This window comes from Ranitomeya imitator, chromosome 5 (genome assembly GCF_032444005.1).
Source record: "Ranitomeya imitator isolate aRanImi1 chromosome 5, aRanImi1.pri, whole genome shotgun sequence".
Taxonomy (NCBI): Eukaryota; Metazoa; Chordata; class Amphibia; order Anura; family Dendrobatidae; genus Ranitomeya; species Ranitomeya imitator.
In genome coordinates, this window is record NC_091286.1 from 20,958,156 (window position 1) to 20,985,611 (window position 27,456).

The 27,456-nt window shown below is 46.3% G+C and overlaps 1 protein-coding gene across 2 annotated transcripts in view; it reads right to left on the reverse strand.

Annotated features, from left to right (window-relative positions):
* Positions 1-27,456, reverse strand: part of GALNT14 (polypeptide N-acetylgalactosaminyltransferase 14) — a 473,304-nt gene that overhangs the window by 90,381 nt on the left and 355,467 nt on the right. For both annotated transcript variants that reach the window (XM_069768378.1, XM_069768379.1), the window contains exons 4-5: positions 22,004-22,071; positions 4,405-4,470 (exon numbers count right to left, since the gene is read on the reverse strand). In XM_069768378.1, the coding sequence (XP_069624479.1) occupies positions 4,405-4,470; positions 22,004-22,071 (134 nt within the window). The remainder of the gene's footprint in view (positions 1-4,404; positions 4,471-22,003; positions 22,072-27,456) is intronic.

The following is a 27,456-nucleotide window of genomic DNA, read 5'->3' on the forward strand; positions in this document are numbered from 1 at the left end:
GGCGACTGTCTTTGTCATTCTACAGGAAGTGGGGGCGGGTATTTATCTTTCTACAAAAAAATGGGGGCGGATCTTTGTCTTTCTATAGGAAGTGGGGATGGATCATTGTCTCCCTACAGGAAGTGGGGGCTGGTCTTTGCCTTTTTGCTCCTGCTCTCCTGCCTGTCTAACAGCATACAGACATAGAAAAGAGTGTTTTCAGACAGGAAAGCCATTTGACAACGCAGAAACAGTGCATGCTGGGAGTGAAGAAAAAGGAGTTACTGTACCTATAGAGCTGGCAGAATGCTATTAGACAGTAGTAACCCACTGAAAAAAAGAGTGGATAGCAGGTTACACAGCATGATAATTGGGACAGTTCTTGGTGATTTTAGACTGTTCTCTTCACCTAACGCAGTTTTACTTTGCTGTGAGGGTAGAAGATTACTTTCAGCAGGTTTGCTGCGAAAAGACAGGTACACTTTAAAGAGTGACTTTCAAAATATTTTCAGGTTGTAATAGTAGCTGCACAGTGGAATAAAATTATTTTTTTTCTGTCTGAGTTATTTTTTTTATTTATTTTTTATTGCCAAGTGGGGGTTATCAGAAGAGTTTTCATTGGGGATGTGAACTACTTCTCCTTGTATGATGCTGAACAATCAGGGTATGTTCACACGTTCCTGATTTCCATCCTTTTTTTTTCAGGACTGTTTTTTAAAAAACTGCAGCTCTTGGCAGAAAACGCAGGTCCTTTTTTTGGTCCTTTTTTTTGTCCTTTTTTGATGCGTTTTTTGATCCTTTTTTTATGCAGTTTTCTATGCAGTTAAAATGGCTGAAAATACCCTAACCCTACCCCTAACCCTACCCCTAACCCTAACCCTACCCCTAACCCTACCCCTACCCCTAACCCTACCCCTAACCCTACCCCTAACCCTATTCTAACCTTAGTGGAAAAAAAAAAAAAATTCTTAATTTTTTATTGTCCCTACCTATGGGGGTGACAAAGGGGGGGGGGTGTCATTTACTATTTTTTTTTATTTTGATAACTGAGAGGCTATATCTCAGTGATCAAAATGCACTTTGGAACGAATCTGCCGGCCGGCAGATTCGGCGGGCGCACTGCGCATGCGCCCGCCATTTTGCAAGATGGCGGCGCCCAGGGAGAAGACGGCCGGACGGACACCGAGACGCCGGGTAAGTATAAGGGGGGGGGAGATTAGGGCACGGGGGGGGCATCGGAGCACTGGGGGGGGCATCGGAGCACGGGGCGGTGGGATTGGAGCACGGGGGGCGGGATCGGAGCACGGGGGGGCAGCCACACTCCGCCCACGCACTTCCGCCCGCTTCCCCGCACTTCCTGCTGCAGCGGTTCTGCACCACAAACCGCAGTAAAACCCGCAGATATTTTTTTCATCTGCGGGTTTTACTGCGGGTTTGACCTCACAATGGAGGTCAATGGGTGCAGAACCGCTGCGGCTCCGAAAAAAGAAGTGACATGGTACTTCTTTTTTCCCGCAGCTATTCAGCGCGGTTTTTTTTTTGATTTTCCGCATTGTGGGCACAGCAGTTCCTGTTTTCCATAGGGTACAATGTAATGTACCCTGCATGGAAAACAGCTGCGGACCCGCAGCGGGAAAATCGCGGCAATTCCGCATGAAAAAAAGGATCGTGTGAACATGGCCTCATAAGCATGCAGCAACACAGCAGATAAAGAACAAGCCCTCATCATAGCTTAGGTGTCTCCATATGTAATATGTAAGGATGCAGCTCTGATATACTGGTCTAACCTCCTCCATGAGTCAGTGTGTGGGGGTGGGCAGTACAGCTGAGTTTAGCTGAGCCACATTACAAACCCTTTTAACTGTTGCATTGTAGAGGTGCTGGAAGAATAAATAAAAAATGATTTTTTAAGGATACACACCCTTTAATGATGTAAACTTGACTTGTCCTGTTCTGTTCAATTGTGAAGAAACTATATATAAGCTGGGAAAACGAACAACAACCAGTGCTTTATAAATGCTTAATTTGGCTTTTCTAAACTCTTGGAAAGCAAATCCACCCTAACGTGCAGATATCTTAGAGGAGAAAGATGTAGTGCTTCATTTATAGTACACTCAGAAGCAAATAAATAACTACAATCGTCATTGTAGCTGCAATGACGGCAAAATTGTTAGTCACCAGTAGTGTAGCTACTGGGGGGAGCCAAGGGCTCGTCGCCCCGGGCCCCACGCTCTGAGGGGGCCCAACCGGAACTACTTCACTGTAACTGTATTGGTGTGCACAGGGAGCCATAAAAGTTACATTCTGCAGCAGAGCAGATCTTCGATCTTCCTGCTCTGCCTCCTGGCTGCTATGGGGCCCCTGAGCAAGCCGAGTGGCCCGATGCCAGCGGAGGCCCCCAGCTCGTCATCACAAGTTCAACTGTATCAGCTGTCAAAGGGACACACTGACAGGGGTCACAATTACGTCACTTATCGGTGCCCGATGTCCAGAGATGTGCGGGCGGTCGGAGCAGTGAAGGAACCAGGAGGAAAGGTGAGTATTGGATTTATTGTTTATATGGGGGTGCTTCATATTATATAGTCTTGCCTATGGGGGGGTGCATTATATTAGAGTCTGCCCATGGGGGGGTGGATTTTACTATAGAGTCTGCCTGTGGGGGTGCATTATATTAGAGTCTGCCTATGGAGAGATTATTATACTATACAGTCTGCCTATGAGGGGTGCATTAAATCAAAGAGTCTGCCTATGGGGAGTGCATACTGCATAGAGTCTGCCTATGGGGGACTGCATTATACTATAGAGTCTGCCTATGGGGAGTGCATTATACTATATGGAGGCCTATGGGGGGCACATTATACTATATTTAGGACTATCTGGTGCCTTACACTATATGGAGGCTATCTAGGGGCCATCATACAGTATTGGAGCCATCAAACAGTTTATGGGATACTAAGGGGTCAGTATATACAGTGAAGGAGCATTATACTGTGTATAAGAGAGCATCATACTGTGTATAGGGGAGCTGTACAGGGGGGAGACTCGGGACATTATTAAACGTAAAGTGGGCAGTTATTGTTATATGGGCACTTTAGTAATTGTGACTGTCAAAGGGGGACACAAGGCAATATTACTTTCCAGGGGGCACAATGTGAGCACTGTTTTCTAGGGCACTTGCACCCGGCATTACTACACTTCTCAAAAAAATAAAGGGAACACTTAAACAACAGAATATAACTCCAAGTGAATCAAACTTCTGTGAAATCAAACTGTCCACTTAGGAAGCAACACTGATTGACAATCAATTTCACAGGCTGTTGTGCAAATGGATGGAAATTATTGGCAATTATCGAGACACCCTCAATAAAGGATTGGTTCTGCAGGTGGGGACCACAGACCACATCTCAGTACCAATGCTTTCTGGCTGATGTTTTGGTCACTTTTGAATGTTGGTTGTGCTTTCACACTCGTGGTAGAATGAGACGGACTCTACAACCCACTCAAGTGGCTCAGGTAGTGCAGCTCATCCAGGATGGCACATCAATGCGAGCTGTGGCAAGAAGGTTTGCTGTGTCTGTCAGCGTAGTCTCCAGAGGCTGGAGGCGCTACCAGGAGACAGGCCAGTATACCAGGAGACGTGGAGGGGGCCGTAGGAGGGCAAGAACCCAGCAGCAGGGCTGCTACCTCCACCTTTGTGCAAGGAGGAACAGGAGGAGATCTGCCACAGCCCTGCAAAATGACCTCCAGCAGCCCACATTGTGCATGTGTCTGCACAAACGGTTAGAAACCGACTCCATGAAGATGGTCTGAGTGCCCAACGTCCACAGATGGGGGTTGTGCTCACAGCCCAACACCATGCAGGAGGCTTAACATTTGCCACAGAACACCAGGATTGGCAAATTCACCACTGGCGCCCTGTGCTCTTCACAGATGAAAGCAGGTTCACACTGAGCACATGTGACAGACGTGACAGAGTCTGGAGACACTGTGGAGAGCGATCTGCTGCCTGCAACATCCTCCAGCATGACCGGTTTGGCAGTGGGTCAGTAATGGTGTGGGGTGGCATTTCTTTGGAGGGCCGCACAGGTCTCCATGTGCTTGCCAGAGGTAGCCTGACTGCCATTAGGTACCGAGATGAGATCCTCATACCACCTGTGAGACCATATGCTGGTGCGGTTGGCCCTGAGCTCCTCCTAATGCAGGACAATGCCAGACGTCATGTGGAAGGTTACCTGGTTAGGGGCCACTCAGCATTTTCGCCCCCTCCGAACCAAAACCCAACTTTCTCAGGAAAAAGGCAACTTCAGGTCAGTTCTTATAACAATCAAGCTTGGCTGCTCCCAGTACAAAGGTCTATAAGCTCTGAGCTCCTGTCCATTAATGTTAAGGCCATGTCTGTAGATGAGTCCCCTGATAGGCGCGTACCTTCCCTCTGGTCGTTGCGCAAGCACTTCACTTTCGGTATCTTGCAGAGGAGCCGGCAGTCATCAGCTGTCAAAGAAAAAAAAAACATTGTGTTACTAGAAAAGCTCTGGGTTATAAAAAGTACAAGGTAGAGAAGAAAGATTTAGGTCAGAGCTGAGGGAAGAATGAAAACCTCATGTGAGAGGTCAGGATCTATATAAAGAACATGTTCTTATATTCATTCATCTCACACACTGCATCAGTGACTCGGCATACTGGGAGTTGTAATCTTACAAATGCCAGAGTCACTGTAAAGACCGTACACAAAGGCACCATAAGAAAACACCAAAACTCAGCTCAATTAGATTATACAGCCACCAGAGGGCGCTCACTGCTGTATTAACCTTTATGTAGTGAGCTCCCCCTAGTGGTGACTGTATAAATCTGTATGTAGTGAGCTCCCCCTAGTGGTGACTGTATAAATCTGTATGTAGCGAGCTCCCCTAGTGGTGACTGTATAAATCTGTATGCAGTGAGCTCCTCCTAGTGTTGGCTGTATAAATCTGTATGTAGTTAGCTCCCCCTAGTGGTGGCTGTATACATCTGTATGTAGTGAGCTCCCTCTAGTGGTGGCTGTATAAATCTGTATGTAGTGAGCTCCCCCTAGTGGTGGCTGTATAAATCTGTATGTAGTGAGCTCCCTCTAGTGGTGGCTGTATAAATCTGTATGTTGTGAGCTCCCCCTAGAAGTGGCTGTATAAGTCTGTATGTTGTAAGCTACATCTAGTAGTGACTGTATAAATCTGTATGCAGTGGGCTCCCTCTAGTGGTGTCTGTATAAATCTGTAAGTAGGTTGCTCCCTCTAGTGGTGACTGTATAAATCTGTATGTAGTGAGCTCCCTCTAGTGGTCGCTGTATAAATCTGTATATAGTGAGCTCCCCTTAGAAGTGGCTGTATAAATCTGTATGTAGTGAGCTCCCCCTAGTGGTGACTGTATAAATCTGTATGTAGTGAGCTCCCTCTAGTGGTGACTGTATAAATCTGTATGTAGAGAGCTCCATCTAATGGTGGCTGTATAAATCTGTATGTAGTGAGCTCTGTCATGATCCCAATGGCAGGGGATCACAAAAGGACAAGCACAAAAACAAAACAAGCTCTAGGGTGATGGAACCTGAGCTGACCGCGATCCTGAACCTAAACACACAACTAGCAGTAGCCGGGGAACGTGCCTACGATGATTCCTAGACGTCTCGCGCCAGCCGAAGGATTAACTTCCCCTATTAGAAGAAACACAGACCTCACTTGCCTCCAGAGAAATACCCCACAGAAATAGCAGCCCCCCACATGTAATAACGGTGAAATGAGAGGAAAGCACATACTTAGTTATGAAAATAGAATCAGCAAAAATGAGGCCCGCTAAAGCTAGATAGCAGAGGATACAAAAGTGAACTGCGCGGTCAGCGAAAAACCCTTCAAAAAACCATCCTGAAATTACTTGAACTCATGTGCCAACTCATGGAACATGAGGAGTAATTTCAGCCCACTAGAGCAACCAGCAGCAAGGAATCACATATCTGCAAGCTGGACTAAAACAAAAATTAAGCAAAACGTGGAACACGAAAATCAAAACTTAGCTTGTCCTGAAGATAACAGACGCAGGTAGCAGAGGTAAAAAGACACGCTGATTACATTGATAGCCGGCGAGGAAATGACAAAAAAGCCAGGTTAAATAGGAAACTCCCATAACCTGATGGAACAGGTGGACACCAGAGACAGCAGAGAACACAAGTCACCCAGTACCATCAGTAACCACCAGAGGGAGCCCAAAAACAGAACTCACAACAGTACCCCCCCCCTTGAGGAGGGGTCACCGAACCCTCACGAGAACCACCAGGGCGATCAGGATGAGCCCTATGAAAAGCACGGACCAAATCGGCAGCATGAACATCAAAGGCAATCACCCAAGAATTATCCTCCTGACCATAACCCTTCCACTTGACCAAATACTGGAGTTTCTGTCTGGAAACACGAGAATCCAAGATCTTCTCCACAACATACTCCAATTCACCCTCCACCAGCACCGGAGCAGGAGGCTCAAGCGAAGGAACAACAGGTACCTCATACTTCCGCAACAACGACCGATGGAACACATTATGAACAGCAAACGATGCCGGGAGATCCAAACGAAACGACACAGGGTTAAGAATTTCCAAGATCCTATAGGGACCGATGAACCGAGGCTTGAACTTAGGAGAAGAGACCTTCATAGGAACAAAACGAGAAGACAACCACACCAAGTCCCCAACAAGAAGTCGAGGACCCACGCGGCGACGGCGATTAGCAAACTGCTGAGCCTTCTCCTGGGACAACTTCAAATTGTCCACCACATGACTCCAAATCTGATGCAACCTATCCACCACCATGTCCACTCCAGGACAATCAGAAGGCTCCACCTGACCAGAGGAAAAACGAGGATGAAACCTTGAATTACAAAAGAAAGGAGAAACCAAGGTAGCAGAACTAGCCGGATTATTAAGGGCAAACTCGGCAAGCGGCAAAAAGGAAACCCAGTCATCTTGATCAGCAGAAACAAAACACCTTAAATAAGTTTCTAAAGTCTGATTAGTTCGTTCAGTCTGGCCATTCGTCTGGGGATGGAATGCAGACGAAAAGGACAAATCAATGCCCATCTTAGCACAGAACGTCCGCCAAAATCTAGACACAAACTGGGATCCCCTGTCAGAAACGATGTTCTCCGGAATGCCATGCAAACGGACCACGTTTTGAAGAAACAGAGGGACCAACTCAGAGGAGGAAGGTAACTTAGGCAAGGGTACCAGATGAACCATCTTAGAAAAGCGGTCACACACAACCCATATGACGGACATTTTTTTGAGAGACAGGGAGATCCGAAACAAAGTCCATGGAAATGTGCGTCCAAGGCCTCTTCGGGATAGGCAAAGGTGACAACAATCCACTGGCCCGAGAACAGCAAGGCTTAGCCCGAGCGCAAACTCCACAAGACTGCACAAAAGAACGCACATCCCTCGACAAGGAAGGCCACCAAAAAGACCTGGCCACCAAGTCTCTAGTACCAAATATTCCAGGATGACCTGCCAACACAGAAGAATGGACCTCGGAGATGACTCTACTGGTCCAATTATCCGGAACAAACAGTCTTTCCGGCGGACAACGATCAGGTTTATCCGCCTGAAACTCCTGCAAAGCACGTCGCAAGTCTGGGGAGACAGCCGACAAAATCACCCCATCCCTAAGGATACCAGTGGGCTCAGAATTTCCAGGGGAGTCAGGCACAAAACTCCTAGAAAGAGCATCCGCCTTCACATTCTTTGAACCTGGCAGGTATGAAACCACAAAATTGAAACGGGAGAAAAACAGTGACCAACGAGCCTGTCTAGGATTCAGACGCTTGGCAGACTCAAGGTACATCAGATTTTTGTGATCAGTCAAGACCACCACACGATGTCTAGCACCCTCAAGCCAATGACGCCACTCCTCAAATGCCCACTTCATGGCCAAAAGCTCCCGATTACCAACATCATAATTCCGTTCAGCGGGCGAAAATTTTCTAGAAAAGAACGCACATGGCTTCATCACTGAGCCATCGGAGCTTCTCTGTGACAAAACCGCCCCCGCTCCGATCTCGGAAGCATCAACCTCAACCTGAAAAGGAAGCGACGTATCTGGCTGACGCAACACAGGAGCAGAAGAAAACCGGCACTTAAGTTCCTGAAAGGCCTCCACAGCCGCAGCAGACCAATCAGTAACATCAGCACCCTTCTTAGTCAAATCCGTCAAAGGCTTAACAACACTAGAAAAATTAGTTATGAAGCGACGATAAAAATTAGCAAAGCCCAAGAACTTCTGTAGACTCTTAAGAGATGTAGGCTGCGTCCAGTCACAAATAGCCTGAACCTTGACGGGATCCATCTCAATAGTAGAAGGGGAAAAAATATACCCCAAAAAAGAAATCTTCTGGACTCCAAAGAGACATTTGGAACCCTTTACAAACAAAGAATTGGCCCGCAGGACCTGAAACACCTTCCTGACCTGCTGAACATGAGACTCCCAGTCATCAGAAAAAACCAAAACATCATCCAAATACACGATAATAAATTTATCCAGATATTCACGGAAAATATCGTGCATAAAAGACTGGAAGACAGAAGGAGCATTAGAAAGTCCAAAAGGCATCACCAAATACTCGAAATGGCCCTCAGGCGTATTAAATGCGGTTTTCCACTCATCACCCTGCCTTATCCGCACAAGATTATACGCACCCCGAAGATCAATCTTAGTAAACCATTTAGCCCCCTTAATGCGAGCGAACAAATCAGTCAACAATGGCAAAGGATACTGATATTTGACTGTAATCTTATTCAAAAGACGATAATCTATGCAAGGCCTCAAGGAACCATCTTTTTTGGCCACAAAAAAAAAAACCTGCTCCCAAAGGAGATGAAGATGGACGGATATGTCCCTTTTCCAAGGACTCCTTAACATAATCCCGCATAGCAGTATGCTCTGGCACTGACAGATTGAACAAATGACCTTTAGGAAATTTACTGCCAGGAATCAAATCTATAGCACAATCGCAATCCCTGTGAGGAGGAAGCGAACTGAGCTTAGGCTCCTCAAAAACCTCCCGATAATCAGACAAAAATACCGGAACCTCAGAAGGAGTAGATGAAGCGATAGAAATCGGAGATGCATCATCATGAACCCCCTGACATCCCCAGCTTAACACAGACATTGTTTTCCAGTCCAGGACTGGGTTATGAGTTTGTAACCATGGCAGACCAAGCACTAAGACATCATGTAAATTATACAGTACCAGGAAGCGAATCACCTCCTGATGAACGGGAGTCATACGCATGGTCACTTGTGTCCAGTACTGAGGTTTATTCATAGCCAAAGGTGTAGAGTCAATTCCTTTCAAAGGAATAGGAACTTCCAGAGGCTCCAGACTAAACCCACAGCGATTGGCAAATGACCAATCCATAAGACTCAGGGCAGCGCCTGAATCCACATAGGCATCGACGGAAATGGATGATAATGAACAAATCAGAGTCACAGACAGAATGAACTTAGACTGTAAAGTACCAATGGCAACAGACTTATCAACCTTTTTTGTGCGTTTAGAGCATGCTGATATAACATGAGCTGAATCACCACAATAAAAGCACAATCCATTTTTCCGCCTATAATTTTGCTGTTCACTTCTGGACTGAATTCTATCACATTGCATTATCTCAGGTGCCTGTTCAGAAGACACCGCCAAATGGTGCACAGGTTTGCGCTCCCGTAAACGCCGATCAATCTGAATAGCCATAGTCATAGACTCATTCAGACCTGTAGGCGCCGGGAACCCCACCATAACATCTTTAATGGCCTCAGAAAGGCCATCTCTGAATTTTGCAGCCAGAGCGCACTCATTCCACTGAGTAAGCACCGACCATTTCCGAAATTTCTGACAATATATTTCTGCTTCATCTTGCCCCTGAGAGAGAGCCAATAAAGCTTTTTCAGCCTGAATCTCTAGGTTAGGTTCCTCATAGAGCAAACCCAATGCCAGAAAAAAACGCATCCACATTGAGCAACGCAGGATCTCCTGGTGCCAATGCAAATGCCCAATTCTGAGGGTCACCCCGCAGGAAAGATATAACAATCTTGACCTGCTGAGCAGGGTCTCCAGAGGAGCGAGATTTCAAGGAAAGAAACAACTTGCAATTGTTCCTAAAATTCAGAAAACTAGATCTATCTCCAGCAAAGAACTCTGGAATAGGAATTCTAGGTTCAGACATAGGAGCATGTACAACAAAATCTTGTATATTTTGAACCTTAGCAGCAAGATTATTCAGGCTGGAAGCCAAACTCTGGACGTCCATGATAAACAGCTGAGGTCAGAGCCATTCAAGGATTAAGAGGAGGAAAGAAGCAGCCAAGCTGCAATTAAGGCTAGGCAGCAAACACTGAGGAGGGGAAAAAAAAAAAAAATCTTCCTCAGACTACTTTTCCTCCTACTTCAGCCAAAACGATGACCAATTTTTTTTTTTTTTTTTATGGCCGGCTATACTGTCATGATCCCAATGGCAGGGGATCACAAAAGGACAAGCACAAAAACAAAACAAGCTCTAGGGTGATGGAACCTGAGCTGACCGCGATCCTGAACCTAAACACACAACTAGCAGTAGCCGGGGAACGTGCCTACGATGATTCCTAGACGTCTCGCGCCAGCCGAAGGATTAACTTCCCCTATTAGAAAAAACACAGACCTCACTTGCCTCCAGAGAAATACCCCACAGAAATAGCAGCCCCCCACATGTAATAACGGTGAAATGAGAGGAAAGCACATACGTAGTTATGAAAATAGAATCAGCAAAAATGAGGCCCGCTAAAGCTAGATAGCAGAGGATACAAAAGTGAACTGCGCGGTCAGCGAAAAACCCTTCAAAAAACCATCCTGAAATTACTTGAACTCATGTGCCAACTCATGGAACATGAGGAGTAATTTCAGCCCACTAGAGCAACCAGCAGCAAGAATCACATATCTGCAAGCTGGACTAAGACAAAAATTAAGCAAAACGTGGAACAGGAAAATCAAAACTTAGCTTGTCCTGAAGATAACAGACGCAGGTAGCAGAGGTAAAAAGACACGCTGATTACATTGATAGCCGGCGAGGAAATGACAAAAAAGCCAGGTTAAATAGGAAACTCCCATAACATGATGGAACAGGTGGACACCAGAGACAGCAGAGAACACAAGTCACCCAGTACCATCAGTAACCACCAGAGGGAGCCCAAAAACAGAACTCACAACAGAGCTCCCTCTAGTGGTGGCTGTATAAATCTGTATGTAGTGAGCTCCCTCTAGTGGTGGCTGTATAAATCTGTATGCAGTGAGCTCCCCCTAGTGGTGGCTGTATAAATCTGTATGTAGTGAGCTCCCCCTAGTGGTGATTGTATAAATCTGTATGTAGTGAGCTCCCTCTAGTGGTGACTGTATAAATCTGTATGTAGTGAGCTCCCTCTAGTGGTCGCTGTATAAATCTGTATATAGTGAGCTCCCCCTAGAAGTGGCTGTATAAATCTGTATGTAGTGAGCTCCCCCTAGTGGTGACTGTATAAATCTGTATGTAGTGAGCTCCCTCTAGTGGTCGCTGTATAAATCTGTATGTAGTGAGCTCCCTCTAGTGGTCGCTGTATAAATCTGTATGTAGTGAGCTCCCTCTAGTGGTGGCTGTATATATCTGTAAGTAGGTTGCTCTCTCTAGTGATGGCAGCAAGTAGCGGATTTTTATTATAATTTCATTCTTTGACTATGCAGGGGACTTGGAGCTCTGTATCAGTAATATGGAGTTCCAAGTGCTAATAACGATATAATCAGTAAATAATTAGAAAAGAAAATGTTGATGAAGGCTGGATGTTTCATCTGTTTCAGCAGAGCCTGTCACTTCCACTCTGAATATATCTGATAGTATAAGTGCAGACATTTCCTGGGGGTGGACTGAGCACTACAGATCATTACTCACATTCAGATTCATGGACGTTTCCCTATATGATTGATTATCCTTTAGGTCTCCCATAAATCACACTACCCACACAGCGTCCCACCGGGCACCCTACACTGGAAGCTGCAGGGGCGGCCCGGACATGAAATGTATCTGGAACGTTGCGGGGGGTCTCATGTACAGTACGGGAGGCAGATTAGACCCCATTCCATGGTGTTTTTTTTCTGTGGGACCCCTCTCCCCCTTTTACACCCTTGTGATCAGGTAAAAGAAAATGTGTTAAGCAAATGGTATATAAAAGTCTTCAAAATGGGAAAGTGAAAAATAAAAGGGATCATATGAATTCAATGGACAAGAGCGCGAAAAACAAGATGAAAAAAGTGAAAAACAAAAATAAAGAGCATTTTTTAAGTTGTCCAAAATTCATGAACATTGTGCGAAATTTTAAAGAATTTGGTGCAAAATAGCGGTAGCAAAAAATACAAAACCCTGCAAGTGATGAATCTCATCCCATATATCCTGAGTTTTGCAGTGTAATTACTAAGATTGAGCAAATCAATTTGCAAGACCCTAATCCGGTGGTGACATCAGTAGTCCAAAGCGAGACATAACTAGGAGGGGCCGTCACTGCTTGGAAGTGGGAGACCCCCACCAATTACTAACAGGAAGGGCTTGTGACTCTTTCTGAACGTTGCCCTCTACAGGTGAAGTGTGGTACTGCAGTTGGCCTCAGTCCTATGATCACTCCCCATTTGTGGCTCTTTCTGAACGTTGCCCTCTACAGGTGAAGTGTGGTACTGCAGTTGGCCTCAGTCCTATGATCACTCCCCATTTGTGACTCTTTCTGAACGTTGCCCTCTACAGGTGAAGTGTGGTACTGCAGTTGGCCTCAGTCCTATGATCACTACCCATTTGTGACTATTTCTGAACGTTGCCCCCTACAGGTGAAGTGTGGTACTGCAGTTGGCCTCAGTCCTATGATCACTCCCCATTTGTGGCTCTTTCTGAACGTTGCCCTCTACAGGTGAAGTGTGGTACTGCAGTTGGCCTCAGTCCTATGATCACTCCCCATTTGTGACTCTTTCTGAACGTTGCCCTCTACAGGTGAAGTGTGGTACTGCAGTTGGCCTCAGTCCTATGATCACTCCCCATTTGTGGCTCTTTCTGAACGTTGCCCCCTACAGGTGAAGTGTGGTACTGCAGTTGGCCTCAGTCCTATGATCACTCCCCATTTGTGACTCTTTCTGAACGTTGCCCTCTACAGGTGAAGTGTGGTACTGCAGTTGGCCTCAGTCCTATGATCACTCCCCATTTGTGGCTCTTTCTGAACGTTGCCCTCTACAGGTGAAGTGTGGTACTGCAGTTGGCCTCAGTCCTATGATCACTCCCCATTTGTGGCTCTTTCTGAACGTTGCCCTCTACAGGTGAAGTGTGGTACTGCAGTTGGCCTCAGTCCTATGATCACTCCCCATTTGTGACTCTTTCTGAACGTTGCCCTCTACAGGTGAAGTGTGGTACTGCAGTTGGCCTCAGTCCTATGATCACTCCCCATTTGTGGCTCTTTCTGAACGTTGCCCTCTACAGGTGAAGTGTGGTACTGCAGTTGGCCTCAGTCCTATGATCACTACCCATTTGTGACTATTTCTGAACGTTGCCCCCTACAGGTGAAGTGTGGTACTGCAGTTGGCCTCAGTCCTATGATCACTCCCCATTTGTGGCTCTTTCTGAACGTTGCCCTCTACAGGTGAAGTGTGGTACTGCAGTTGGCCTCAGTCCTATGATCACTCCCCATTTGTGGCTCTTTCTGAACGTTGCCCTCTACAGGTGAAGTGTGGTACTGCAGTTGGCCTCAGTCCTATGATCACTCCCCATTTGTGACTCTTTCTGAACGTTGCCCTCTACAGGTGAAGTGTGGTACTGCAGTTAGCCTCAGTCCTATGATCACTCCCCATTTGTGGCTCTTTCTGAATGTTGCCCTCTACAGGTGAAGTGTGGTACTGCAGTTGGCCTCAGTCCTATGATCACTCCCCATTTGTGACTCTTTCTGAACGTTGCCCTCTACAGGTGAAGTGTGGTACTGCAGTTGGCCTCAGTCCTATGATCACTCCCCATTTGTGACTCTTTCTGAACGTTGCCCTCTACAGGTGAAGTGTGGTACTGCAGTTGGCCTCAGTCCTATGATCACTCCCCATTTGTGACTATTTCTGAACGTTGCCCTCTACAGGTGAAGTGTGGTACTGCAGTTGGCCTCAGTCCTATGATCACTCCCCATTTGTGACTATTTCTGAACGTTGCCCTCTACAGGTGAAGTGTGGTACTGCAGTTGGCCTCAGTCCTATGATCACTCCCCATTTGTGACTATTTCTGAACGTTGCCCTCTACAGGTGAAGTGTGGTACTGCAGTTGGCCTCAGTCCTATGATCACTCCCCATTTGTGGCTCTTTCTGAACGTTGCCCTCTACAGGTGAAGTGTGGTACTGCAGTTGGCCTCAGTCCTATGATCACTCCCCATTTGTGACTCTTTCTGAACGTTGCCCTCTACAGGTGAAGTGTGGTACTGCAGTTGGCCTCAGTCCTATGATCACTCCCCATTTGTGACTATTTCTGAACGTTGCCCTCTACAGGTGAAGTGTGGTACTGCAGTTGGCCTCAGTCCTATGATCACTCCCCATTTGTGACTATTTCTGAACGTTGCCCCCTACAGGTGAAGTGTGGTACTGCAGTTGGCCTCAGTCCTATGATCACTCCCCATTTGTGACTCTTTCTGAACGTTGCCCTCTACAGGTGAAGTGTGGTACTGCAGTTGGCCTCAGTCCTATGATCACTCCCCATTTGTGACTATTTCTGAACGTTGCCCTCTACAGGTGAAGTGTGGTACTGCAGTTGGCCTCAGTCCTATGATCACTCCCCATTTGTGACTATTTCTGAACGTTGCCCTCTACAGGTGAAGTGTGGTACTGCAGTTGGCCTCAGTCCTATGATCACTACCCATTTGTGGCTCTTTCTGAACGTTGCCCCCTACAGGTGAAGTGTGGTACTGCAGTTGGCCTCAGTCCTATGATCACTCCCCATTTGTGACTATTTCTGAACGTTGCCCCCTACAGGTGAAGTGTGGTACTGCAGTTGGCCTCAGTCCTATGATCACTCCCCATTTGTGACTATTTCTGAACGTTGCCCCCTACAGGTGAAGTGTGGTACTGCAGTTGGCCTCAGTCCTATGATCACTCCCCATTTGTGACTATTTCTGAATGTTGCCCTCTACAGGTGAAGTGTGGTACTGCAGTTGGCCTCAGTCCTATGATCACTCCCCATTTGTGGCTCTTTCTGAACGTTGCCCTCTACAGGTGAAGTGTGGTACTGCAGTTGGCCTCAGTCCTATGATCACTCCCCATTTGTGACTCTTTCTGAACGTTGCCCTCTACAGGTGAAGTGTGGTACTGCAGTTGGCCTCAGTCCTATGATCACTCCCCATTTGTGGCTCTTTCTGAACGTTGCCCTCTACAGGTGAAGTGTGGTACTGCAGTTGGCCTCAGTCCTATGATCACTCCCCATTTGTGACTCTTTCTGAACGTTGCCCTCTACAGGTGAAGTGTGGTACTGCAGTTGGCCTCAGTCCTATGATCACTACCCATTTGTGGCTCTTTCTGAACGTTGCCCTCTACAGGTGAAGTGTGGTACTGCAGTTGGCCTCAGTCCTATGATCACTCCCCATTTGTGACTATTTCTGAACGTTGCCCTCTACAGGTGAAGTGTGGTACTGCAGTTGGCCTCAGTCCTATGATCACTCCCCATTTGTGACTCTTTCTGAACGTTGCCCTCTACAGGTGAAGTGTGGTACTGCAGTTGGCCTCAGTCCTATGATCACTCCCCATTTGTGACTATTTCTGAACGTTGCCCTCTACAGGTGAAGTGTGGTACTGCAGTTGGCCTCAGTCCTATGATCACTCCCCATTTGTGGCTCTTTCTGAACGTTGCCCCCTACAGGTGAAGTGTGGTACTGCAGTTGGCCTCAGTCCTATGATCACTACCCAGAATGAGACATGGTGCAAGGCAGGGAATGTGTCAATTAATACACCGGCCCCCTTCTTGTGAATAGCGGTGGTCCCTATGATCGGACTCCATAATATTTCAAGTTCTCTTTCATTTTTACTTCTTGTTTCTGATATTTCAGCAGCTTCGGCTCGATCACAAGAACAAGAAGTAAAAACCAATCCATCCGTATCCGATGCGTCGGCTGATGCCATAAAAGTTCATTTACTTTCATGACTTTTGAATACAGAATTAAAGGGAGTTAAAGAATCCATTAAAACTTATTAAAGTCATCTATTTGTGCAGGGAGGATCCTCCGGGGGACATTACTCACACCGTGTCCCTCCGGGGCAATCACTTACCGCTCTGCCTTCATTCCTGTATATTAACGCTCTTGGCTGGAGCTTTATTAGGAGATTTCATTACCTGCATCTTCCTGATGGCTCCAGGGTCCTATGAAGGTCTCGTGCACAGACACTAATATTTGGCGGGACTTACAATCCTGGCAAATTCTGGGCAGTGACCACCAAGGATCCAAGTCCGTTTTTTTGGCTTTAAAATGGCGCTCGCCGCACCTGCGCAGCAGCAGCTATCGGCTTATATAGAGGCGACTGCCGTTAGCTGCTACTGCGCAGACGCCATCTTGGAGGTGGAATTTTTGTTTTCTTCATTAGCAAGGTGACGCCGCCGGCGCCTGTACAATAGCAACTAACGGCAATCGCTTCTATATACACTGATAGCTGCTACTGCGCAGACGCCATCTTGGAGGTGGAATGTTTTTTTTCTTCAGTAGCAAGATGGCGCCGGTGCCTGTACATTAACAACTAAGGGCAATCGCTTCTATATACACCGATAGCTGCTACTGCGCAGGCGCCATTTTACAATTGATTTTTTTTTTAATACTCAACTTCAAGCAGTTATTAACTGCCCATTATACATGCGATTACGCTGCAGCGCAGATGCCACGGCCGCCACCTGCCTGCAGAAGGGTTTTTAGTTTTTTTTTGCAGTATGTACAGGTATTCATTATGTAAACTAGGGGGCGGATCAGTGAGGGATCAGGGTCCTATCAGCAGTCTGCATTATGAATATCTAATCACGCGAGCCTGTTAGTCTCTGAGCCACCACCTTTGACTTCAAGTATCAGTTAAAATGCCGTAAGCACTGTATGCAAATTATCTTGCAGAAGTCATGGAGGAGGAGCCTCTCAGCAGAAGAGTCACGGTGGCTCAATCTAGCTGGACTGAAGGCTTTGAGCACGGAACACATAATTTAACGTCTTACACATTTGCGGTTGTGTCCGCAGAGTTTCTTCCGCAATTATCCGCATGCGTTTTGTATTCCTATCTTTAACATTAGGGACGCAGGTGTCTGCGTTAGGTTGCGTTTTGCCGCGTTTGACGGCCAATGCGTCGTTTCGTTGTCTGCAGTTTGGCGCGGTAAACGCTACATGTAGTAATTAAAGAGGCGTCAATTTGCCGCCTAGAAACATATGCGGTTGTTAGCGGATGGAATGCGGCAATTGCTGTCTATGTCAACGCATGCGGCCGCAAGCACATGCATCTGCTTGCGCTTGTGAACGCATGCGTTGCACCAGAGAAAAACATGTCTAGACACAAATAAGCCACCCCCCACATACAAGGTGATAAAGGGAGGGAGTGGACAGTTGCAGGTCACTACGCAGCAGACAGACAGAAGCACCTTGGAGCAAACAAGCCTGTGGATAATGTGAGTATATCCTAGCCAATGCCTTTATTTTCTATTTTCTGTCTCTACATGTCCTAATTTCTGCCATTTCTTTCTTTCTGCATGCACCAGAATGTCATCTTCTTGTGATGAGGAGCAACGTCCTGGGCCTTCTGAAGCCGAACATGTCAGCGAAGTGAGTACTCACCTCCTCAGATTGGTAAGTATTCACTGTCACATCTACGCATGATGTGACAATTTTTTTTTTCTTTTTTTAGAGCACTTCTTCCATTGCGGCAGAGGGTGAGCAGGAGCAGCGGGGTCACAGTCGGGTGGCAAGGCGGCAGCGTGTAGGTATACCTGGCTGACTGTTTACTGTATCCTCACTTTAGTATTCTTGAATCTTCCTTTCTTTACTTTCCTCTTTCTTTACATTTTTCTTCTGGCCCCTTTTTTATCTTGACTTTCCTTATTCATGCCATTTCTCAGCCTCTGTTTTCTTTCTTTTCCTTATGTTAATGTATCCAACATTAATATCTTCATTTATTTTTTAGGTTCCAGAACGGGATGAGGACCTCATTGACAACGATATCCTCATCTCCCTGGTCCATGAGCGAGTCGCGTTGTGGGACACCTGGGTTCCCCAGCACTCGGACAACATGACGATCCAGCGCCTATGGAATGAGGTGGCCCAAGCGATGTGGGATGGCTGGGACAACGCCCCAACTCGGGTCCGAAATGTACATGTGCAGGCATGTACTACGGAGGACAGAGAATGAACTTCAATCCAATATTGCAGCCAGCGGGTAAGGAAAGGGTGAATCAAACACCCGAAAACCCCGCCTCTATGGCTGAAAATTGTTCCCTCCAAATTCAGGTGACAGAGTCCCTTTAATCTATTTCACACAAAGTGAATGGACGATGGCGGTCATACACGGCATATCTATGCTCACCTGCACATGTGTCAGAAATAGTTAATTCATGAGGCTGTGATATGTGCATCATGAATTCATTATTTCTGACACCTGACTTGATGAGTATAGATCTGTTTTGTATGACAGTCATTGTCTCTTCAGTCTGCGTCCAATGGATACTGCTGAACAGAATCCGGACGCAATGACGTCAACAACCTTACCACTAAAACAACATGGCTGCCGTCACACTAGCAGTATGTGGTCAGTATTTTACATCAGTATTTGTAAGCCAAAACCAGGAGTGGAACAATTATAGGAAAATTGTAATATTTACATATCTAGCACCTCAGCCTTCATCACCCACTCCTGGTTTTGGCCTACAAATACTGATATAAAATACTAACCAAATACTGCTAGTGTGAGGGCAGCCTTGGTTTGTAGAGGAAATACATAGGAGACACAGTCAAGATACCAAAAAATAAAGTTTATTAACAACAAATATTAGTAACATTTAAAAAAATAACTGGTACAGACCAAATCCCAACAGGACATTTACACAACATTGTCCTGCCATGACACACGTCCAATATCTGATTAAAAAAAGGCAGCAAATTGGTCCCGCATGTGGCCAACTTCAGCTGTTGACCGCAGCGGCTGATGCTGGTAATCGGGCAGTGGGTGTGCAACTGGTTCATCCAGTTCAATGTTGGGTCGTTCCTTAGCCATAATGTAATTGTTCAGAACCACACAGCCTTTCACCACCTCGTCGACTGTCTCCATTTTTAGATTAATGGCTGTTGCAAGAATGCGCCATTTAGAGACTAGAATTCCAAAGGTGCACTCTACAGTTCTTCGGGCCCTGGTCAGTCTGTAGTTAAAGATCCTTCTAGTGTGGTTCAAGTCCTGACTGGAATATGGCTTCAGTAGGTTTTCACACATCTGAAAGGCCTCATCCCCAACCATAACGAATGGCATCGGTGGGCCTTGAGTGTTGGGGAGAGGTTGTGGCCGTGGAAAATTTAAATTTTTGCCATACACACGGCGGCTTATATCCGAGTTCTTGAAAGTCTGGGAATCGTTGCCACGGCCAAAAGCTCCAATGCCCACGGCGATGAAGCGACAGTCCGCATCGGCTATTGCCATGAGCACAACTGAAAAATATTTTTTATAGTTGAAGTACTCCGATCCTGTTCTGGCAGGTTTGATAATGCGGATGTGCTTTCCATCCACCGCTCCCAAACAGTTGGGGAAATCACACACACTCCAGAATTTTTCCGCTATTTCAAGCCACATGTCCGCGGTGGGTAGGGGTATAAACTAATCCCGGAGTACATTCCACAAAGCTCGGCAGGTGTCCGCAACTATTCCGGACAGGGTGGATATTCCAAGCCGGTATTGGAAGTGGAGGGATGATAAACTCTCTCCGGTTGCCAGAAATCTGGAAGAAAATAAATTTAAAAAAAAATTACGATCTATTCTATTTATGGTGTTTTTATGCTAAAGACATAAAGGAAAATTAAAAAAAACAAACATGTCAGAACACCCAAAATTAGCACTGCCATTGGTTTAGATTTGTTACGTACCTTAATGTAACCAGCAGATGTTCCTCTGGTGGAATCGCTCTACGGAACTGGGTGTCCTGTCTCCGTATGGCTCCTTGGACACGAGCAAGCAAATCCCGGAACGAGTCTTGCGACATCCTTGTATATTCGTGGAATTTCTCCGGGTTGGCATTAAGCTCGCCATACAGCGTGTGATAGGCTCCACGGCTCTCACGTAGTTCGATAATGGGGTGTCTCCAAAAACACGTACGCCGTCTCCTTCTCCATCTTTCACGATTTCTGTCTTGCTCCCAAGCGAACACACAGGCAAGAAACAGCTTGATGCTTAAATCCAGGTTGAAATAAAGGCTCTCCATGCAAAGATCCATCATGACACAGGATACAGTAGCACACTGTTAAGATTTCAGCAGTCCTAGAGTCTATATATAGATATCCCATAATACACGTCCTCTGTAGTCCCATTGGCGGTGTCTGATTATCTAGATTTTTCTCCTGTAAAATTTTCTGCCATGTGCACAAAAAACACAAACGCATGGAAAAGCGTGAAAAAGCGGCGTTTTATTAACTGCATGCGTTCCCGCATGCATCTAGAAAACGCCGCGCTTCTACGTGTTTCTATGCGTTTTTTCCTGCACTTGCGGATGCAGATTAAACGCTGCGGATTCGAACGCAAATGTGAAACTAGCCTTATTCTGACTGGCTGCAGTGGTTGGCACATGCACAGGGATCCTGGGTGCACTTGTACCGGTGTCATCTGCACATTGATCCTGGGTGGGTGCATCTGTACCAGGGTCATGAATTCAGGGATCCTGGGTGCACTTGTACCGGTGTCATCTGCACATTGATCCTGGGTGGGTGCATCTGTACCGGGGTCATGAATTCAGGGATCCTGGGTGCACTTGTACTGGGGTCATCTGTACATTGATCCTGGGTGGGTGCATGCAGGGTCATGAATTCAGGGATCCTGGGTGCACTTGTACCTGAGTCAGCTGCACAGTGATCCTGGGCAAACTTGAACCTGCGTGAGCCGTACAATCTGCACAAGGAGCATTCTGCCTGTAAGATCACACCATGTGATGCTGTATGCAGTGCTCAAGGATGTCAATCAAGACTGATTTGATGTGACCTGGCTCTACTTACATGACTCCTACAAGATATTTTAAAAAAAAGAACAAGTGGCCATTAATCTTTTTCTTTTATATAAGTATACAGCCACCAACTTGGGGTTCACCAAAGTGAAGAGTGGCCGCACTACGCAAAGAGGATAGAGCCCCAACGACAAAAATGGAGCATACTTCCAACGAATCAGAGATTCACGCTCACAAACATGTCCCCATGACATCATACATTTTCTAGTAATTTCACATGTCTGTAAAGCAGAGTACCGACCACCGCATGGACATACACCAGGCTGATGAGTTTTGGGCAGTAGACTCGCGGCCCGTACAGTAACCACATTCCAGACTCGGATCGCCATTTGCGGGAATGTAAAGACAGTCATAAAAGGTCCCCACAAAATATCTGATCAGAGGGATTTTCGGCTGCGATCAATAATCAACTGCGAAGGGGGGAGGGGGGTAGTTGGGGTACTGTTGGGGTTTATTAAAATAAGAAAATGTGAAAATGTGTATGTGATATAATGCAATGTAAATGGCATTCTGATGTTCTTCTTTATATTGTTAATAAAAATCTATTTAAATAAAAAAAAAAAAATAATCAACTGCGATCTGTGAAGAAGCCGATGTGTGTTCAATTTCCCTGCAGTGCCTCCACAGGGCAAAAGAAGTATTACATAGTTCCTACAAAAATCAATACATTCTGCAGACGATCTCCACAGAATTATTACGGTGCTGGAAAACAGAGTTTTATAAAACCGAGCAAGCTTTTAAACTTACGGTTATCGCTGTAGTCGTCCACTAATATGATTTCATGGATGAGGTGCATAGGTGTCCGATTCAGCACACTGCAAAAGACAAAGATAACATGAGCGTCCGCACTTCTGTGTGCATTCACAGACACAGAGATACGCAGCGCGCGGCTGTGAATACATGACCACCGCAGGTGGAGAAGCTTTTAGTGTTTTTTTACGATCATTTTTAGGGATGTAAATGTAGATGTGTTGCACTAAGGTCCACTCCATCGGCGCATTTTCAGAGTTGCACGTAAAGTCTCGCTTCTTATAGGAACTTAAGATCCTTAAATGTTGTAATTGAATTGAGAGAAAATCAAGATTCGCTGTAAATCAATTTGGCGCAAAAAAGACATAAAGTTCAGCAAATGTCTCGTACAGCGAGTGCTCAAAAATGCTTGATGTCAGGAAATAGGAACATTCTTGTCATTATTCAAGCTGAATCTCCTAGTCCTTCTCACACAGCTGAGGGATTGTTACAATGTATCAGTTTAAACAGTACTCTGAACTAATCACTGCACTACAAGTCCTCCCTCTGACCTTAAACTTTCAGAAAAGTTTTGAAACTTCATAGAAACATGTACAAAGTTTTGATCGGTGTTGGTCCGGACATTGAGACCCCACCAATCGACAAAACAAAGGGGCAGAAACGTTCATGCGAGCATCGCCCTGCTCCGAGGCTCCGCACTGAGGATAGAGAGCGTTTGTTCTGCTCCTTTATTTTAGCCATCGGTGAGGATCTCATTATCTGGACCCCACATATATAAAAAAAAGAAACCATGAAATGTTCAAAGTTTTCTGAAACTAGAGTTACTCATTAGCTGCAATTTAAAGTGACACTTGAAGTATTAGGATTTCCATCCGCTGGCAGCAAGCAGAGATCTTGAAAATGATATATAAATTAAAGAATGCAAGAAAGTGGTAACGTTAAGGATAATACAATATCACCGTTCCCAAATGTGAAATAAAAGGGACACTGTTTGCTATACAGATCAGTGACCCCAGGAAATATTGTCATAAGCCCTTTTCATGGGACTATCATTTTAATGTGCATTTACATAGGACTGCAGATAAAGAATGAGGCGTCACTTGGAGCAAGACATTTTAATTGTGCGTTTTTCCGAAGGCGTCGGTAGTATATTCCTGTTATCTGCTTCCCCCTGACAAACAGCGAAACGTTTTTAATTCCAAATAATAACACACAATTATGGCCGATAAAAAAAAACCTTTGTGCGTCGGATTCGAATTCCTGTAAACTAAACGTCCTATTGAGTCAAAGGAAGATAAGAATGTGCAGAGCGGCCAAAGGAAAGACGTCGGATAATGGGAGGAAATCACAAGATCACAGAAAGCAATGGGAAAATGGAAATATTAGCAGAACGCAAGACATGATGGGAGCGGACGCCCAAAGCCAACATCAGCGCTCATTTACTGCTGTACACCAGACGTCCGGCTCACAGACTGGCTGCTACTAACTATGGCCACCTCTGATTCCACGCTTAGGATGTGCACTGCGGACAGGGTAGAAAAACACAGGGATTGGGCAATTACAAGTAAACTGGCCACTCGTTATCTTCCCCGATGGGAAAAGAATTGGGAAGACCCGACCCACGATGGCTCCCAACTCTGTGAAGGACCAGAAAGAGGGGTGCACACTGTGATGAGATTGTTACGCCACCACCTCACCTAGTATGTTGCCCCTACTGTGGACAGGATAATGCCCCTACTGCAGACAGTATGATGCCCCTACAGAGGACAGTATGATGCCCCTACTGCGGACTGTATGATGCCCCTACTGCAGACAGTATGATGCCCCTACTGCGGACAGGATGATGCCCCTACTGCGGACTGTAGGATGGCCCTACTGCGGACTGTATGATGCCCCTACTGCGGACAGGATGATGCCCCTACTGCGGACTGTAGGATGGCCCTACTGCGGACTGTATGATGCCCCTACTTCGGACAGGATAATGCCCCTACTGCAGACAGTATGATGCCCCTACAGAGGACAGTATGATGCCCCTACTGCGGACAGGATAATGCCCCTACTGCAGACAGTATGATGCCCCTACAGAGGACAGTATGATGCCCCTACTGCGGACAGGATGATGCCCCTACTGCGGACTGTAGGATGGCCCTACTGCGGACTGTATGATGCCCCTACTACAGACAGTATGATGCCCCTACTGCGGACTGTATGATGCCCCTACTGCGGACTGTAGGATGGCCCTACTGCGGACAATATGATGCCCCTACTGCGGACTGTATGATGCCCCTACTGCGGACTGTATGATGCCCCTACTGCGGACAGGATGATGCCCCTACTGCAGACAGTATGATGCCCCTACTGCGGACAATATGATGCCCCTACTGCGGACAATATGATGCCCCTACTGCGGACTGTATGATGCCCCTACTGCGGACTGTATGATGCCCCTACTGCGGACAGGATGATGCCCCTACTGCAGACAGTATGATGCCCCTACTGCGGACAATATGATGCCCCTACTGCGGACTGTATGATGCCCCTACTGCGGACTGTATGATGCCCCTACTGCGGACTGTATGATGCCCCTACTGCAGACAGTATGATGCCCCTACTGCGGACAGGATGATGCCCCTACCGCGGACAGTATGATGCCCCTACTGCGGACTGTATGTTGCCCCTACTGCGGACAGTATGATGCCCCTACTGCGGACAGTATGATGCCCCTACTGCAGACAGTATGATGCCCCTACTGCGGACAGTATGATGACCCTACTGCAGACAGTATGATGCCCCTACTGCAGACAGTATGATGCCCCTACCGCGGACAGTATGATGCCCCTACTGCAGACAGTATGATGGCCTGCAGTGCGGCTCCCACACATGATGCCTACAGAGCATTTTCCCTGGGCCGAGCACCATTATCCTTCCAGCTTTCCCAGATAGTTGATCCCATTTCTTCCCCATTATATATGAGGCATTTGAGGCACAGAGAGAAGTGGGTCATCCTGATTCATGAACTTCCAGAGTGTGGACACGGACATACAAAACTGATGGGGATGGGGAGGGCTTGGAAGTTATTGTCATTATTTTAGCCAGAGACTTTGCTGTGTCCGCCCCGAATCTCAGTAATTATTTTATTTTTAGAGAGCATCATATGGTTCACGATTCCCAGTCTTGCCGAATCCGGGCAAGTGACGGAGCGGAGAGCGACCATCTGCTCGGTGACATCACTGGCTGCATATGACAATAAGGGGGAGGATTATTGAGAGGCGCTTCATCCCCAAGAGTATATGGTAGTAGTGCAAGGAGTATACAGGAAAAGTACAGGGAGTATACGGGAGTGGTACAAGGAGTATACGAGAGAAGTGCAAGGAATACATAGGAGAGGTACAAGAAGTATAAAGAAGTCAAATGAGTATACATGTGAAGTACAAGTAGTACACAGGAGAATAACAAGGAGTTTACAGGTGAAGTACAAGGAGTATACAGGAGAAGTACAAGGAGTAAACATGTGAAGTACAAGTAGTACACAGGAAAAGTACAAGGAGTATTCAGGAGAAGTACAAGGAGTAAACATGTGAAGTACAAGGAGTATACAGGAGAAGTACAAGGAGTAAACATGTGAAGTACAAGTAGTACACAGGAAAAGTACAAGGAGTATTCAGGAGAAGTACAAGGAGTATACAGGTGAAGTACAAGGAGTAAACATGTGAAGTACAAGTAGTACACAGGAAAAGTACAAGGAGTATTCAGGAGAAGTACAAGGAGTATACAGGTGAAGTACAACTAGTACACGGGAGAAGTACAAGGAGTATACAGGAGAAGTACAAGGAGTATACAGGAGAAGTACAAGGAGTATTCAGGTGAAGTACAATTAGTACACAGGAGAAGTACAAGGAGTATACAGGAGAAGTACAAGGAGTATACAGGAGAACTACAGGAGTATACAGGAGACGTACAAGTAGTACACAGGAGAAAAACAAGGAGTATACAGAAGTACGAGAAGTAAACAGGAGACGTACATCAACCCAACAAACAAGGCTACAGAAACAAGGGTTAACAGAAAACTTCAGGCATACAAAACATTCACTCACATATACAGAAGAATGCATCAGGGAGTGGAAGAAGGGGGATAAACAAAAGTAGAGGAGGGAAAGGAATTACCACACTTACAAACCACACAACAGTCACAGATAACTCCTCAAACACTCCTCCTCACATGAACTCCTCTTCCTGAAGCCAAGCAGCAAATGCTAGCTCTGACATGGATTTGCATCAGAGCCAAGATTATAAAGGGGAAGGGAGTGGCTAACTGGGCTCAGATGGGAGCTCAGAGTTTTCCAACATAGCCGATTAACCTCTGCTCTGCCAAAAGGAATAAACACCATTAAAATGAAGACGTGCTTCTTCTCAGCGCTGCAGTAGGAGCAATCAGATGCTGTGGTCTACTGGCTCCACAATGTTGCGGTAACCCTGTGACACAAGGAGGATACAGGAGAAGTACAAGGAGTACACAGGAGAAGTACAAGGACTATACAGGTGACCCTGAAAACCAATCAAGTTATGTGAATAAGTTTCTGAAAACCTAACCAGATTTCCCTGAGCTACTTATGAAGGTACACCACGTGTGCGCCCATTTCAGCAAGTCAGCTACAGCTGTGTTATGACCTGGTGGTTAGGAGCACCTGGAATGACCTGATAGTTAAACCTCATACAGGACGAGCTCTGGGATGTGTGAACTCTGCTGACCGCAAGCCCTAATCCTATCACACACACTAGAAATAGCCGTGGAGCGCTCCTGACCAGACCTAGGCGCCTCGTCACAGCCTAAGAACTATCTAGCCCTAGAGAAGAAAATTAAGCCTACCTTGCCTCAGAGAAATTCCCCAAAGGTAAAGGAAGCCCCCCACATATATTGACTGTGAGAAAAGATGAAAGTCACAAACGCAGAAATGAAAACAAGTTTCAGCAAAGGGAGGCCAGACTTACTAAATAGACAGAGGATAGGAAAGGTAACTTTGCGATCAGCACAAAAACCTACAAAAGACCACGCAGAGTGTGCAAAAAAGACCACTCTGCATTCCAGAGCTTCCAGCTAGCAAGACAAAATCATGATCACCAACTGGACAAGAAAACAGTGAACAAATAATGACTATCAGGAACTTAGCTTCTGCAGGAGAAGGCAGGTCACCAGAGAGATCCAGGAGCGAACTGAACAAATGCAAAAACTTTGACAGCTGGCATGGAGTAACGATCTGAGAGGAGTTAAACAGAGCAGCCAACCAAAGGATAAACCACGTCACCTGTGTAAGGAACCTCAGAAGCCGCAGCTTCACTCATAGCCACCAGAGGGAGCCCATAGACAGAACTCGCCGAAGTACCATTCACGACCACAGGAGGGAGCTCGACAACAGAATTCACAACACAGCTGCCACCGGTCTGGCAGTGCT